This window comes from Colobus angolensis, unplaced genomic scaffold (assembly GCF_000951035.1).
Source record: "Colobus angolensis palliatus isolate OR3802 unplaced genomic scaffold, Cang.pa_1.0 Scaffold533, whole genome shotgun sequence".
Classification (NCBI taxonomy): Eukaryota; Metazoa; Chordata; class Mammalia; order Primates; family Cercopithecidae; genus Colobus; species Colobus angolensis.
Genome location: NW_012118855.1, coordinates 175,116 through 191,388, shown reverse-complemented (window position 1 = coordinate 191,388; position 16,273 = coordinate 175,116). Strand labels below are relative to the sequence as shown.

The 16,273-nt window shown below is 39.0% G+C and overlaps 1 protein-coding gene across 3 annotated transcripts in view; it reads right to left on the bottom strand.

Annotated features, from left to right (window-relative positions):
* Positions 1–16,273, bottom strand: part of MGA (MGA, MAX dimerization protein) — a 120,043-nt gene that overhangs the window by 11,335 nt on the left and 92,435 nt on the right. For 2 of the 3 annotated variants that reach the window (XM_011961043.1, XM_011961045.1), the window contains exons 15-19: positions 15,252–15,878; positions 9,515–9,805; positions 7,870–9,380; positions 4,049–4,179; positions 711–762 (exon numbers count right to left, since the gene is read on the bottom strand). In XM_011961043.1, coding sequence (XP_011816433.1) covers positions 711–762; positions 4,049–4,179; positions 7,870–9,380; positions 9,515–9,805; positions 15,252–15,878 — 2,612 coding nt within the window. The remainder of the gene's footprint in view (positions 1–710; positions 763–4,048; positions 4,180–7,869; positions 9,381–9,514; positions 9,806–15,251; positions 15,879–16,273) is intronic. The other variant, XM_011961046.1, reaches the window with a different exon arrangement.

Genomic DNA, 16,273 nt, shown 5'->3' with positions numbered 1-16,273 from the left:
TTCAGAATAAATTTTTAAAAGCCAAATATAATGATATATGCAAATAATTACAACCATGCAAATACGTTGTATTGTGAGTCCCCAAATCAGATCAAAACCAAACTGTACTATGATTTTTTAAAGGAACCAAATGCCACCCTCTACTTCAACCCAAGCCATCACTGACTTTTTTTAATCTTTTAAATTAAGATAGAAAAACAAGTGGAAAACAATTTAAACAAACCAAACTCTCCTCCATGCCTACTGTTGGTTAGGAAAAACAAAAAACCCTGTTTAATTATGTTACTATGATATATACCAAAAAGATTAAGAAAATTAAAGGTTTATTGTTTCATGGATCCCTGAACTGCTAGCCATTTTGCAAAGGATAGTTTTTTAATTCACTGAAAATCATGAGCCCAGGCAAGAAAGAATGGCAGCTTGTTTTACATCAAACCATTACAAGAACAGTTTTCAAATAAGCACATATATTCTCATAAATTTCATATCCATTTTTAACTCCTCTAAATTAGTCTACCCTCTGAGGAGAAGAATTAAAAGGGGAAAAAAAAAGGGACCTTAGTAGTATAATTTCATTAAGGAGAAAAAACTGATTAACTCACTGGCCTGAGAAAAAATCGTGGCTAATATAGCTAATGTTGTTTCAACCCTAGGATAAATGTTAACAATTTTATTCAATGAGTAATTATCACTAAATATATCCTAAATACCTTTCGACTCCTTTCAGCTGCTTTTTCATCTGCAGAGATGTGAGTACGGGACCTGGATAAAGACAGGATTTTTCAGTGTCTTACTGAAATTTAATAATCTTAAGACCTATTTCACAGCTACAACCAAACCATTCCAAACAGTTTCTTTTTCCCAAGGTGTGATATACAGCCACATTATTTACTTGACATTATATATTTTCTCTAAAAGTGTACAAATAGTCACTAAAACTTCAAATTACTTTCTACAATCATGAAATATTTAATACACAAAACCATATAAACAAATTTAAAGTCGTCCTCCAGTATCCATGGAAGACTCATTCCAAAACTTCCAGCAGTATCCTTGAATACTCAAGCCCCTGATATAAAATGGTATAATATTTGCATATAACATAGGCACCCTCCTCCCATATACTTTAAATCATCCCTACATTACTTATAACACCTAGTACAATGTAAAAACTAAGTAAATAGTTGTTATACTGTATTGTTTAGGGAATAATGACATGAAAATAAAGTCTATACATGTTCAATACAGATGCAATTTTTCTTTCTTCCAGATATTTCCAATCCCCAGTTGGGTGAATCCACAAATACATGCTTTCTATATTTGTGGATACATGCTTTTCCATTATACACTTGGTCCCTCCCAATTGTGAAGGAGGACCAAGAGTATAATGAACACCTACATATGAACCATCTAGCTTGAGAAATAATACATCTCAAAAATACAGAAGGTTTTATATGCAGTCCACTCAATCACATTCCCTTCCTTCCTTCTCAAAGGTAAACATTCTAAGAGTTTTACCATGCACATCTTTGTAAGTTTTACTAGAAATATACATATATATCTTAACAAAAAAAAAAAGTACCACTTTAAATATTATATACTATACTATATCTTTCTGCAACTCATTGGTTTCATTCAATATTCGACCTGAAGGCCAGGCACAGTAGCTCATGCCTGTAATCCCAGAACTTTAGGAGGCCAAGGCAGGAGGACTGCTTGAGGCCAGGAGTTCAAAACTAGCCTGGGCAACATAGCAAGACTCCATCTCTACAAAAAAAAAATCGAAAATAAAAGTACAAATAAGTTACACCTGATATATGCTGATACACAGAGCTCTAATTCCAATTGTTTTAACTGTTATAGTATTCCACAATGTGAATTTCCCCGAATTTTTTTTTTTTCCAGAATGTTTGTAGTTATTTAGGTTGTTTCTAAATCTTCATAATAGCAAACAATGCTGCAATGGACAGTCCCATACACGACCCCTTGTGTGAATTTTTCTAGGGCATAGGAGCAGAATTGTCAGGCAAAAGAAAGATATGCACACCTTCAAGTTCAGTAACTGTTAAACTGTTACAGTAAACTGTAATACAATGTACCCTCCCACTTGCTGTATGAGAGTTCCCATTGCACCAAACCTAGATAACTGTACTACCAGAAATCTCCATTTTTGCAGTCTTATGAGTGTGAATTGGTAAAGTCACTGTGGTTTTTATCTGCATTTCCCTAATTACTTGTGAAGTTGAACAAATGTACATGTGTTTACTGGGCTTTTAGGTTTCTTATTCTGTCAACAGTCTCTAATATCCATTATTTACTTTTCTACTGGGTCATCTTTTTCTGACTTGTAACAATTTTTTTATACCCTCGATACTAATCCTTTGTTAGTTAATATGTATGGCAAACACTTTCTTCATAGTCTGAGTTTGCCTTTTCACTGTTTTCATGGTGTTCTGACAGAATTTTTAAATTCTTTTAACCTTTATTTTTAATTAAATTTAAACAAATCTAATAAAATCTTTAATTTTTTTTTTTTTTTTGATGTAGTCTCACTGTCTCTCAGGCTGGAGTACAGTGGCACAGTCTCAGTTCACTGCAACCTGCACCTCCTAGGTTCAAGCAATCCTCCTACCTTAGCTTCCCAAGTAGCTGGGACTACAGGGGTGTGCCAACAAGTCCGGCTAATTTGTGTATTTTTAGTAGAGACAGGGTTTCACCATGTTGGCCAGCCTGGTCTTGAACTCCTGAATTCAGGTGATTTGCCCACCTCGGCCTCCCAAAGTGCTGGGATTACAGGCGTGAGCCACCACGCCCAGCCTAAATCTTTAGTTTTTTATTTTAATCTGTTCCCTTACGGTTTTTGTGCTGTGTGTTGCCAGCACACCTTTTTAAAGGCCACCTTTAAAAATAGTGTTTACTTGCAACATTTCTGTGCCCCCCTCTTGGCCCTTTACCATTCCAATCCATTAACATGTTATCTCTCTCCATTTGCTGAATTCCTCTTCGTCTTTAAATACAATTTTCTAAGAAAACTCTTACACAGCTTGTCAGAGAATGTTCTCACACAGCAGTTTTCCTGTTACTATTACAAATATTTTTTAGAGGTTTTGTTTGTTGCCATGGTTTACAAACTCAGTTTTAGTATACAGAACCCATTATCCCAGCAATACTGCTAAACTCATTAAGTCTAATTAAGTTTTTAAGGGATTTAAATTCTTTCAAGTTTAGACAGTAGGTAACTGAAGTAGCCTGCAAACAGCTCTGGAGTGAAGAGAACTATCAGTTCTACTTTCTACTCCTTCAACTTTCTCAGCATCAGTAGGAACGAAGAATTATTCTTTCTCAGCTCATAGCTACTTTCATATCATTGTAGTTAATGAGATGACAGGAAAAATAAAATGTCTGGCACAAAATATCTTCCTTCCCTACTCTTTCTCACACCCCAATCCATAATCAATATAAAGCTTACTAAAACAGAAAATGAAATAAATTTTCCTGAGCAAGTCATCATTCCTTCCACATTTTCATCTCACCAGTGAAATACGAAGAAAAATTTTCCTACCTGTATCTCACCTGTTCAACTAGTAAAGTAACCAAATTTAGAATGTAATGCCTATTCTTAAATGATACAAGAAATTAACTTTTGTTGAATAGTCCATTTGTATCAGTTATTATGCTAGTTGTACATACTACCTCATTTAACACTTCAAATGGGGGCATTTTCCTCATTTCATAGGTAAAGAATCTGAGGTTCAGAGAGATTAAAGATTTGCCCAAGGTTAAATACTTACAAACTAGCAAAACTAGTATTTTATACACCAGTCTATCGGCTCCAAAAGCATGTTATTCACATTTACACACTGCCTCCTACCAATGACCAAAGAAAATTATCCAAATTCTAGTTCCTCTCCTCATCTATACTAATCAGAAAAAAAGCTAGAGGAAGAAGGAACCAGATCAGTTACCCAGAGCTCCTAAACAGAACATTTCATTTTATTTCTGGTTACAACGCTACAAAAACAACAATCCAAAGAGCAATAAGACTTACGGCTGTTTGAATGACTGTGTGTGGGCCACTGTGGTCTTCAGGTGAGCAACATTAATTTCCTCTGAGAGCTCTTCTACAGTCTCAATGTCCACGTGCTCCTCATCATCCTCAATATATTCTACACAGTTATTCTGAAATACATCATTACAAAAGTAAATAATGTATTGATTAGCAAGCACACCTAAACTTTTCAACTCACACCTATAATTCAGCACTTTGGGAGGCCCAGGCAGGTGGATCGTTTTGAGCTCAGGAGTGCAAGACCAGCCTGGGCAATATGGCAAAACCCTGTCTCTACAAAAAATACAAAAATCAGCCAGACATGGTGGCGCTCGCCTATAATTACAGCCACTTGGGAGAGTGAGGTGGGAGGATTGCTTGAGGCCAGGAGTTCGAGGCTGCAGTGAGCCAAGACTGCACCACTGCACACCAGCCTGGGAGACAAGAGTGAGACTGTCTCAAAAAATAAAAATAAAAAATAAATAAACAGACATCATTAAACTTAACAGCGTCCTCAAACGACTGCATTGATGCTTCAGTGTTATTTCTAGTGGACAAAATTCAGGTACAGATATATTCAGGTTTCATAAATCTTAAGATTAAATAACAGTAAAATAAAATTTGGTGAGATAAATATACAAAGGAGAAAAATTCAAGTGCCACTTTAAGGGGGCTTCATGACCAACATCCTATCAGATGCCCACAAATCAACACACATTAGCATACACAGGCAGGTATGGAAATAAGATTCAGACCAGTCCTGCAACTCTCTCAACCCCACAAATTGAGAGCCTGTAAGGAATTTCAGGTTTTAAAAAAGCCCAGGATTGCTGTATTTCCTTATTATACCAAAAAAGGAGTCAATCAAAGTGTTCACTGAGCACCTGTCACAGAAACTTGCTAAATATTTTATGCAACGCTAGAGTTATATGGATATATGGGATAAGCAGATCTTTTTAAGGCCACCTTTAAAAATAGTGTTTACTTGCAACATTTCTGTGACCCCCTCAAAAAAAAAAAAAAAAAGTGTTTACTATGCCAGAAAAAAAAAAAAAAAAAAAAGTGTTTACTATGCCAGAAACATAGTAAACGAGCCCGCTTCCCGGGCTCAAATGATTCTCCTGCTTCAGCCTCCCGAGCAGCAGGGACTCTAGGACTGTGCCACCACATCTGGCTAATTTTTGTATTGTTTACTAACAGGGTTTCACCATGTTGGTCAGGCTGGTCTCAAACTCCTGACCTCAGGTGATCTGCCTGCCTCAGCCTCTCAAAGTGCTGGGATTACAGGAGAGAGCTACCAGTTATACCAGTTATATCCTGGTATAACTGCAGGATTTCTAAGTAATATCCAATAACTTCCACAAGGAAGATTTAAATTAAAGAAGCTATTCACCACTTCCCTCACGGTATTCCAATGCTAATCATAAAGGTAACATAGGTGTGAGATGTGTAAATAAAAACAATGTTTAGATTTTAGAGATCACTTAATATGACCTTAAAAAAAAAAAAGTCAGTATAACTCGTTTGCTTGTCAAATTCCCTATTAGTACATTCAAGCAACGCCTCCTTGTATGATTAAGGAGGGCACAGTGGCTCATGCCTGTAATCCCAGCACTTTGGGAGGCCAACGTGGGTGGATTACCTGAGGTCAGGAGTTCGAGACCAGCCTGGCCAACATGGTGAAACCCTGTCTTTACTAAAAAAACATGAAACTTAGCTGGGCATGCTGGTGCCCGCCTGTAATCCTAAGCCACTCAGGGGGCTGAGGAGAAGAATCGCTTGAACCTGGGAGGCAGACGACGCAGTGAGCCGAGATGGTACCACTGCATTCCAGCCTGGGCGACACAGTGAGACTCAGTCAAAAAAAAGAAAAAAGGAAAAAACCTACTTTAGAAGATCTGTTATATCAGTTCCCCTAATAGTAATAACAGTTTTCACTGGTTTTAAAGTTGAACTGTTTTTTGGTCTCACGTTTACTTCGGCTGCAAAAAAACACAAAAAAATCTGCAATGTAACTCCTAAAGTCAATGAATTTACATCCATTCTTGAAAAAGATTAGGCTATGGAGAGAAAGTATAACTCAAATGAATACAGAATCATCCAATTTTAGAGCAAGATCCTCCTTTATAAATGAGACAATGGAGGTACTGAAATAACCAACGTAACAACATTAAGACCAGCCTGGCCAAGATGGTGAAACCCCATCTCTACTTAAAAGACAAAAATTAGCCGGGTGCAGTGGTGGGCTCCTGTAATCTCAGCTACTCGGGAGGCTGAGGCAGGAGAACTGCTTGAGCCCTGGAGGCGGAGGTTGCAGTGAGTCGAGTTCGCGCCACTGCACTCAAGCCTGAGCGACAGAGCAAGACTCCGTCTCTAAAGTAAAACATTTCAACATTTTAGATTTTTAAAACACTAATCTTTTTTTGTTTTAGTTTATTTGCATAAAGCAATTAAGCATTAAGAGAAAAGGACCAGATAACAGAGGCAGAATGAATCCCAAGGAAGTGTGATTCTAAAACAAGCAGTTGTACGACAATCAGTGCAGATGGCTTTCATCTGCTCCTGAAGAGAAGGATAGTTTAAATTTTAGGGCACTCCACAGGCAGCTGGTTATGATCTCCCCATGTTTTAAAATCAGAGCTTACATCAGGCGTCAGCAAACCACAGCCCACTAACTTTTTTTTTTTTTTTAAATAAACTGTTTTTTTTTCCCCGAGACAGAGTTTTGTTCTTGTCGCCTGGGTTGGAGTGCAATGTCGTGATCTGGGCTCACTGCAACATCCGCCTCCTGGGTTCAAGCAATTCTCCTGCCTCAGCCTCCTAAGTAGCTGGGACTACAGGCACCTGCCACCACACCCAGCTAATTTTTTGTATTTTTAGTAGAGATGGGGTTTTGTCATGCTGGCCAGACTAGTCTCAAACTCCTGACATCAGGTGATCCACCCACCTCGGTCTCCCAAAGTGTTGGGATTACAGGTGTGAGCCACCGCACCTGGCCTTTTTTACTAATGTTTTAATGGAACACAGCTGCTTTTATACTACAACAGCAGTTAAGTAGTTGGAACAGAGAGCCCTCTAGCTCTCTGCAAAGTCTAAAACTATTTACTATCTGGCCTTTTACAGAAAACATTTGTACAACTCCTGCACTGTATCAATACCTGACAGTTACTTATTTCAGTAAATACGACAACCCTAAAAAGGAATCCTATAAAAAACACTTCGGGAAAATAATAAAACTAGGCCATAAAGGTCATATTACAAAGGACGATGACCAAAGTCTAGAATATAAATTCCAAAGACTAAAAATAAAAGCAACTCAAGGCCAAATGGTATTAGAATATCAAAACATGGTATTTTCCAGTTTTTCTCCAAAAACAAAAACATCTCTCTATATGCAAGTGAGTAAGTTCTCCTCCAGTTGTAAGGTCACCCATTCCCAGTTTCTGATTAACATCTACCAGAGAAGCTACAACCACCTCACATAGAAAACGTCACAGAAATTGACTGGGATCAAATGGGAGTAGTGGTTTTGGGATTTTAAAAATCTAACTTAAAAATGAGTAGGGACTCTCAAGCACCTATCCCCCAAATGCTTAAACCAGCCTTCCCATAAAACCAGGCAAGTCTCAAAGAATAAAAGCTCAATAAGTGATGCTTGATTGACACAGCCTAAAAAACTACTAAGCCATTTAAGTCATAATCTAAACCTAGGCATCCAATTAAATGTACTATGTCTTAGTGATCTTCTGAAAAAGCTTCTGTCTCTAATAAATAATTTAAATCCTTTAGGGTTTCAGTCACAACAAAAATGGGCTCACCACCTTTTCTACATCATCAACCTCTTCACTCTGGTAGTCAGAAACAACATCCACAATTTCATCAATAGAATCATCGGTTTTCTCATTCTCATCTTCGTCATCTTCTTCCAAATCCAAAACAGTGAAGTCAGCACTGCTTCTCCCACCCTTCCTCTCTTGCTTTGGTTGTATCTGTTCTCCAGGTAGCAGTAAGTGACCCTGAAAATGTCCATTCCCTCTGCTGCTTTTTGCAGCTCTCCTAGGAACAATGGAGAAGGCTGAAGGATTAGAAATCCTACTCCAAGAATCACATTCAGTTTTCAAAACTCTGGCATCTTCAGTAATTCCACTTTTTCCAAGTAAGTCAGAGATGCCTTGTTCTTGCTGAAACACATCTGAATTTTCCTGACATGTCTTTGTTTCTTTAATTAACTGCTCGTCTACCTCTTTCTTACATTCCTGTGAAGCTCCAACACACTTCCTGGTTAAGGGGCCCTTCAGATGTTTTCTCCATCTTTCTCTAATACTGTCTTTCTCCAGAGAGTCTCCACATTCCTTCTCTTTGGCCTCTGGCTGTGGATTAGATTGCTGTTCCATAACTTTGCTTCCTGACAATTCAAATTTACTTTCTTCCTTAAAGGTGACTGGAAATTCACTTGAGTTTTCTTCTGGATTGTCTAATCCTTTCTGCTGTTCCACCTTCACATCACCAAGTTTTTGATGCTGTACTTTACTTAAATTTTGGACGGTCTTATTACCGGCTTTTTCAGAAATGGTCCTAACTTCTAGAACAGCCACTTTTTCTTTGGAACTGTTACGATTCCTAGCCCCATACTCTTCATTAACATCTTTATAGTCTTGATCTGCAGGTGACCCAGTGATACAGGAATGCTCAGATGGTTTGACAGTTGCAGAACCTTCTTCTGGAAGGGATTCTTCATCCAAATGATTACCCCTATCTTCCAAGGAATCATTCAGAGTTTCTTCTGAGGTAGCAGCTCCGGAGTTTTGTTTTATTATGTTAGCCTCAGAGTCTACAGCCTCTCCTTCTGACTGTAGAACCTTCTTGGTTTCTTGCTCTCTTTTTATTGAATTTGTTTCATCTTTCTGGTCTGGATTCTGAGATTCCCTCTTCATCTGAAGGGAAGCAACATGTTGAAGAATGGAGCTAGGAACAGGCTTTTGTCCTGGGAGCTGTAACAAGGCAAAACTACCAGACTGGAGAGGAATAAGACTGGCTGTACCAACAGGCTGTCCTCCTGAGCTATAGGTTATTTTGGTTTCAGAGCCTGTTTTACTTGCAAAGCTTTGTGGTTCAGGAGGAGAAATCCTCAGGGTCAATGTACCAGCCTGAGACACAAAACTAGCTCCAGAGGAAAGCAATGATGGTGCCTGAGTGATAACATTCACTGCTGAAGAAGACCCAACAGCTTGGATTACAGGATTCATGACAGAGAAAGCAGAAGATGAAGTGGAAGATGGCAGAGTCTCAGAGGGTTTGGAAGGAGCAGGTAACCGGATTCCCATCACAGACCCTGGTTTAAAAAATAAGAGAGAAATTTTTAAATCATGACTGCCCATAGCAAGACTTCCGATGTCCTGGTGTATTAACATACCATATGGCCAAGTGATTCAACAAAAGAAAAGTTCATGAAAAAGAACTTTATACCTGGGTTCCGAAACATGACAGGCTGTAAGTTGGGCTGGGTATTAGAGCCTCGAAGCTGATGCAAAGGTAGAAGCTGGACAATCTGCCCATTAGGGTGCCTGAATAGGTTCATTCCACCTGGACTCCTAACAGGCTGCAAGACCATTCGATGTCCCTGAAGTTGTGTGTTTGAGACAGATCTAAGAGTAGGAGAACCCTGCTGCACTGGAATCAACAACAGTCGAGGTCCAGCACGTTTCACTGTGTTAGGAGAGACCTGTGGAGTAGCCACTGGAATTTGAGCAGGATTTTCTGAAAAACAGGAATTGGAAACATAGTACCAAAATTCCCCTTTAACACATGTAGGAAAAACAGTATTCATACTTTTTTTTTTTTTTCAAGACACAGTCTTGCTTTGTTGCTCAGGCTGGAGTGCAATGACACAATCTCGACTGACTACACAACCTCCACGCCTCCCTAGTTCAAGCGATTCTCCCACCTCAGCATCCCGAGTAGCTGCGACTACAGGTGTGCACCAGCACAGCTGGCCTATTTCCTTATTTTTGGGTAGAGACAGGGTTCCACCATGTTTCCCAGGCTGGTCTCAAACCCCTGACCTCAAGCGATCTGCCCTCCTCAGCCTCCCAAAGTGCTAACTAAGATTATAGGCATAAGCCACCGCACCCAGCCTAATTTTTTTTTAAGAGAGACAGGGTTGCACTACCTTCAGTCCTTCAGTGCAGTGGCTCAATCATAGCTTACTGCAGTCTCAAACTCCTGGGCTCAAGAGATCCTCCTGCCTCAGCCTTCCAAGTAGCTGGGACTACGGGCATGTGTCACTACACCTGGCTAATTATGTTATTCTTTGCAGAGACAGGGTCTTGCTTTGTTGCTCAAGCTAGTCTCAAACTCCTGGCCTCAAGCGATCCTGCTATCTCGGCCTTCCAAAGTGTTGGGATTGCAGCCATGAGCCACCATGCCCAGTCATTAAGACACAGAATCTGACCTTGATGCAAATAACTTCTAATTTGGATTATAAAGTTGCTAAAATTCTGTAGTTTCCTAATACATTATTTATGGCTGAGAACAGCCAGACATTATGGAGCTTTACATTTAGAATGGTAAAAAATAGAGTACAAATTGTCAAGAGGCACATTTAAAGAGATAATACTTTTGCCTAAAGAAAAACATGGGTATCTCTCTAAATCTGGATTCCTTTGTTAAAGAGATCATTTATGATAAAATTATGCTTCAACTTTATTCTTTTGAGACAGGATCGCACTCTGTTGCCCAGCCTAGAGTGCAGTGGTGCAATCACAGCTCATTGCCACCTCGAACTCCCAGGCTCAGCCTCCCAAGTAGCTGGGACCACAGGTGCACACTTTTCTTTTTTTTTTTTTTTGTAGAGATGGGGTTTGCTATGTTGCCCAGGCTGGTCTCGAACTCCTGGGGCTCAAGCAATCCTCCTGCCTTGGCCTCTTAAAGTGTTGGGAATACAGGTATGAGCCAATGTGCCTGGCCTCTTCTTTATTTTTTTAAATAAAATTCAGATCCTGCACAATTTCACTTTAAAATTAAAGCTCATAACACTTACTAGAGAGTTATGACTGAATTTCTAAGCTTATACCACCTGAGGAAATTAAGAACTAAAAATCCTTGGTTTATAAAGGGCTTTTTGGTTTTTAAAATTCACTAACAAATAAGCAAAGCTTAAAGGTTTGTGGGAATTATTTTTCAGAAGGAAAAAATTACATAAAACCCCCAAAATGAAATGAAATTAAGAGACATCAAAGAAGCAGGGAAATAAACCTGGCTTAGAAGAGGCAAAAGATGCTTTTAAAACAAAAAGAAAAAGCAGAAATTTAATGCAGAAGATATGAATTAATAGAGATTTCAAACCATTAATAGTACTTAAAGATACCCTTTACTGATTGGAAGAGATATTTCAAAATACTAAAGACACAGGAAAAAACAGTATAAGTAATCTAGATTTTTTTTTAGATCAGAGAGATAAAGAGGTAGGAATCATGGTAATAGTAAGCATAAATGAAACTGGTCTAACATTACTATTCAAATTGGTGAGCTTATTTAACATTAACAAATAAAAATTGGTAGGTTTATTTAACAATAAATAGAAAGTTTGCTACTAAAGAGAAAAAAAAATCAAACAAACGAAACAAAACAAAGACTTTAGCTTAACATGTGATTTTCTATCAGGCACTCCGCCCACACAAAAAAATATCATATTTTTAACAGAAAGTCATGCTCATAACATTTAGATGAAAAAATTATATAGAAAATCCAGGACTACTCTTAAATATTAAATAAAACGCAAAGACCAAACTTCATGAAAACAATCGTGTGCAATTTAAACAAAAAATATTCATCTATCTTTTTTTTTTTTTTGAGACGGAGTCTCACTCTGTTGCCCAGGCTGCAGTGCGATGGCAAGATCTTGGCTCACTGAAACCTCTGCCTCCCGGGTTCAAGCGATTCTTCTGCCTCAGCCTCCAGCGTACCTGGGATTACAGGCATGCAACCACCACGTCCGGCTAATATTTTTTTGTATTTTTAGTAGAGACGGGGTTTCACCATGTTGGCCAGGCTGGTCTTAAAACTCCTGACCTCAGGTGATCTACCCTAGCCTTGGCCTCCCAAAGTGCTAGGATTACAGGCATCAGCCACCGCGCCCGGCCATATTAATCTATCATACGTGAATTAAGAAACAAATATGTTAATGTATTCTTAATTTTCAACTTTTTTCTTCAAATTAACTTTTACAGAGTGATTCAAAAACTAATTCAGACAATGAAAGCAGTCTTTAATATACGCACTAAATATGTGATGGTTTACTTAAATGTGTGCAAGGAAAAGGAAGGTAAAGAGAAAAAGGAGAAAAATCAAAATTTAAAAGTCACAGATATCAAAGTGCCAACATGAGACCCTCTTTATAAATAGAGAAAAAAACTACACGCACTTCCTTAAGTAGCAGTTACCTGAGTCAGGTCTATTTATTTTAAAAGATTAGGTATTTGTTAAAAGTCAGTACTTCCTGGCAGGATGCAGCGGCTCAAGCCTGTAATCTCAGCACTTTGTGGGGCCAAGATGCAAGGACTGCTTGAGCCCAGGAGTTCAAGACTAGCCTGGACAACACAGCCAGACCTCGCCTCTACTGAAAATCAAAAAAAATTAACCAGGTGTGGTGGCACATGCCTATGATCCCAGCTATGAGAGACTGAAATGGGAGGATCACTTGAGCCTGAGATGTCGAGACTGCAGGGAGCCATGATCATGCCACTACACTCCAACCTGGATGACAGGGCAAGACCCCGTCTGTGTGTCTGTCTCTCTCTCTCTATTTTTTTTTAATAAAAATACATTTTTATTAAAAATATATCTACTTTTTTTTCCTCAAATGGTATTATAGAAGATACTTTTAGGTAAACTCTTTGATGATATGTGTTTAATGTTACTCTAGTATTTTCTAGCTTTCTTCTTTAAAAGAAACACAGCAAAGCCATGTGCTCAGAATATATAGTAGCTAACAGGAATTTAATGATTTTTTTATTATTATAGTTTCCAGTATATTTCTTTATAGGGTTAACCTCTATTATGCCAAGTAATGCTGGTTTCCAATTAATGCTATCTCTTTTAAAAACACATTTACAGCCAGGCGCTGTGGCTCACGCCTGTAATAATCCTGGCACTTTGGGAGGCCAAGGCAGGCAGATCACAAGATCAAGAGTTCAAGACAAGCCTGGTCAACATGGTGAAACCCTGTCTCTACTAAAAATATAATATACCCCGGGCATGGTAGCAGGTACCTGTAATCCCAGCTACTCAGGAGGCTGAGGCAGGAGAACCACTTGAACCTGGGAGGCGGAGGTTGCAGTGAGCTGAGATAGCGCCACTGCACTCCAGCCTGGGCAACAGAGCGAGACTCCTTCTCAATAAATAAACAAACAAACAAACAAACACATACACACACACACATTTACATATAAAAAAGCAGTTGATTTAAATAAAAATATTAGGCAAGTGACAGTACAGATGGGACTCAGCAAAATATGTGAATGCATATCCTAAATAACTAAAGTCTGAGAAACAACAGAACTACAGAAGAATAAACTACTTTACTGTTTCAAGAAAGAATTAAGAGTACTGAAAAAGGCTGGAATCCGTATGGTTTAGAAGACATGATCTGTTAAAATATAACAGATATGCACCTTGAGATTCAATAGGAAATCAAAGTAGTTTCACTAACGACTTCACTCCCAAAACTATGTATCAGACTAATCATGTTTTATGGGCTTATTTATGGGACGAAGCAGAAGACAGACACATTTAATATTGTGATTCGCAAGCCGAAAGCGGTGGCTCACACCTGTAATCCCAGCACTTTGGGACGCCGAGGTGGGCAGATCACAGAGACCCAGACCAGTCTGACCAAAATGGAGAAACCCTGTCTCTACTGAAAATACAAAAAATTAGCCAGGCATGGTGGTGGGAGCCTGTAGTCCCAGCTACTTGGGCGGCTGAGGCAGGAGAATCACGTGAACCTGGGAGGTAGAGGTTGCAGTGAGGGCACTCCAGCCTGGGTGACAGAGCAAGACTCCATCTCAAAAAAAAAATTTTTAATTAAAAAAAAATAAATATATATATATATATGAGATTCACATATATATATGAGATTCACATATATACATACATATATATACATATATACACATATATACATATATATATATATATATGAGATTCACTTTTCCCTTCAACAGAACTTCAACTTACAAACTAACTCTCAATCTCTTCTTCCATAAAAGACAGAGAGGAATTTTGACCATATCACTAAATGCAAAAATATTTAAGAGAAAAACATCAATAACCAAGACAGAATTGCTGTTGGGTAACTATTTCCCCTCAAATTCTGCAAAGTTTCTTGCTCTTTTCCATATTAATTCCTGTATGAGTGGATTAAAAGAACCATTTACTTTAGCTAGTTGCATCTAGATATAAAAACTACACAAAGTGTAGGATATTCCTATTTCAAATTCACTCAACCTAAGCCAATAAAAGAAATACTTTAACTAAAAAGTTTATAAAAATATTAGAGCCCTAAACAAATATGCCTCCTTGTTTCTATTTCAATCAGTTCATGTCCAATGATTAAATAGATCCTGATTCATTAGTGATTTTTACTAGACAAAAGGAGATGAAGTCTGCTCATCTGTCTAATTAAAAAGCAGCACCCCTGCACCCCCCACAAAAGGAACATCTGCATTTGGGGCTCCCTCCTCAAAGACGTGCACCCCTAGCTCTCAGCACACAGGTCAGGTTTCCTCCCATGCCCATCTTAGTGGCTCAGAGCTCCAGTCTTACCTGCATTACTTTAGTATCCTTCAGCCACCACTTCCATTCTAATGTTTTTGAGTATTTTGAGTCACAATCTCCAGTTCCATTAAACTATCAGTTAAGACTGTTCAAGTTATCTCTCAAGGTTATCAGTTGTTTTTATTAATGTTCTGCTTACAAAACTGCATATATTTTCAGTGATTTATCCCAATCCCGTATTAACCATGAGCTCCATTAATTTAAGTGTTCAGTTTTGCAGCATGCAGAGGTTTTCAGGAATACGTGTACCATGTTACAATAGAAACACCTATACTGTTATCCTGATATAGCTATAATCCTATCACAACCACAAAGTTATATAAATAGGTGTACAGTAATAAAGCAGCTAGTAACATCTAGGCCTTACCTGGTCTCTGGCTCACTGGTGGACTCCCATTAATTCCTGAGAGTATAATAGGAACAGAGCCCAGAGATGAAGTTGGTGTGGTCACCATGGAGGAAGATGCAGCTGTAGTCACCACGACTAAGGAGGTGGAGGCAGTGGAAGCAACAGGAAGAGTTATGGTTGGAGGAGATGCTACCAAAGACTTAGGAAAAGCAACTGAAGCCACAGGGGTAGTTATCCCAGTGGTTTTGGTAAGGTTCACAGTGGCTGTAGACTGCGAAGATGTTACAGGGGTGCTGGTATTAGTTTCAGAGACCTCAACAACCCCTGTAGTGGTGGCACCAGAAGAATAAGTAGTTTCTTTAGTTTCCACGTCAGAAATAGCAGTCATAGGTGTCACAGCAGTAACATTTTCTAAAAACACTTGAGGGGTGGTAGTAGTGACAGCAGCAGTCACAGGGCTGCACACCTGAACTGGCTCAGAAGAAACCACAGGTGTGACGACCATTACTGGAGAAGGTCTGATACTGAACTTCTGTGTCCCTGCCAGGGTTTGGGGTGTGCTAACTCCAGGTATCTTCTGCTGCAAGGCTCCAACTTTACTCATCACAAACTGTGTGAACACACCACCAGGAGAGGGTCGAGCCGCTGCAAATAGAAATTTGCAGGTCAAAAATCTTCAGTTCTCATATTTTATCCTCTCAGTGACTGTGCTTACCGACATTTATTGTGCACCACCGGGTCAGTTTCTTACAGGTACTACCTACCTGCATAATTTCTTTTTTTTCTTTTTTGAGATGGAGTTTCTTTCTTGTTGCCCAAGCTGGAGTGCAATGGCACGATCTTGGCTCACTGCAACCTCTGTCTCCGGGTTCAAGCAATTCTCCTGCCTCAGCCTTCCTGAGTAGCTGGGATTACAGGCATGCGCCACCACACCCGGCTAATTTTTGTATTTTTAGTAGAGACAGGGTTTCTCCATGCTGGTCAGGCTGGTCTTGAACTCCCGACCTCAGGTGATCCGCCCGCCTCAGCCTCCCAAAGTG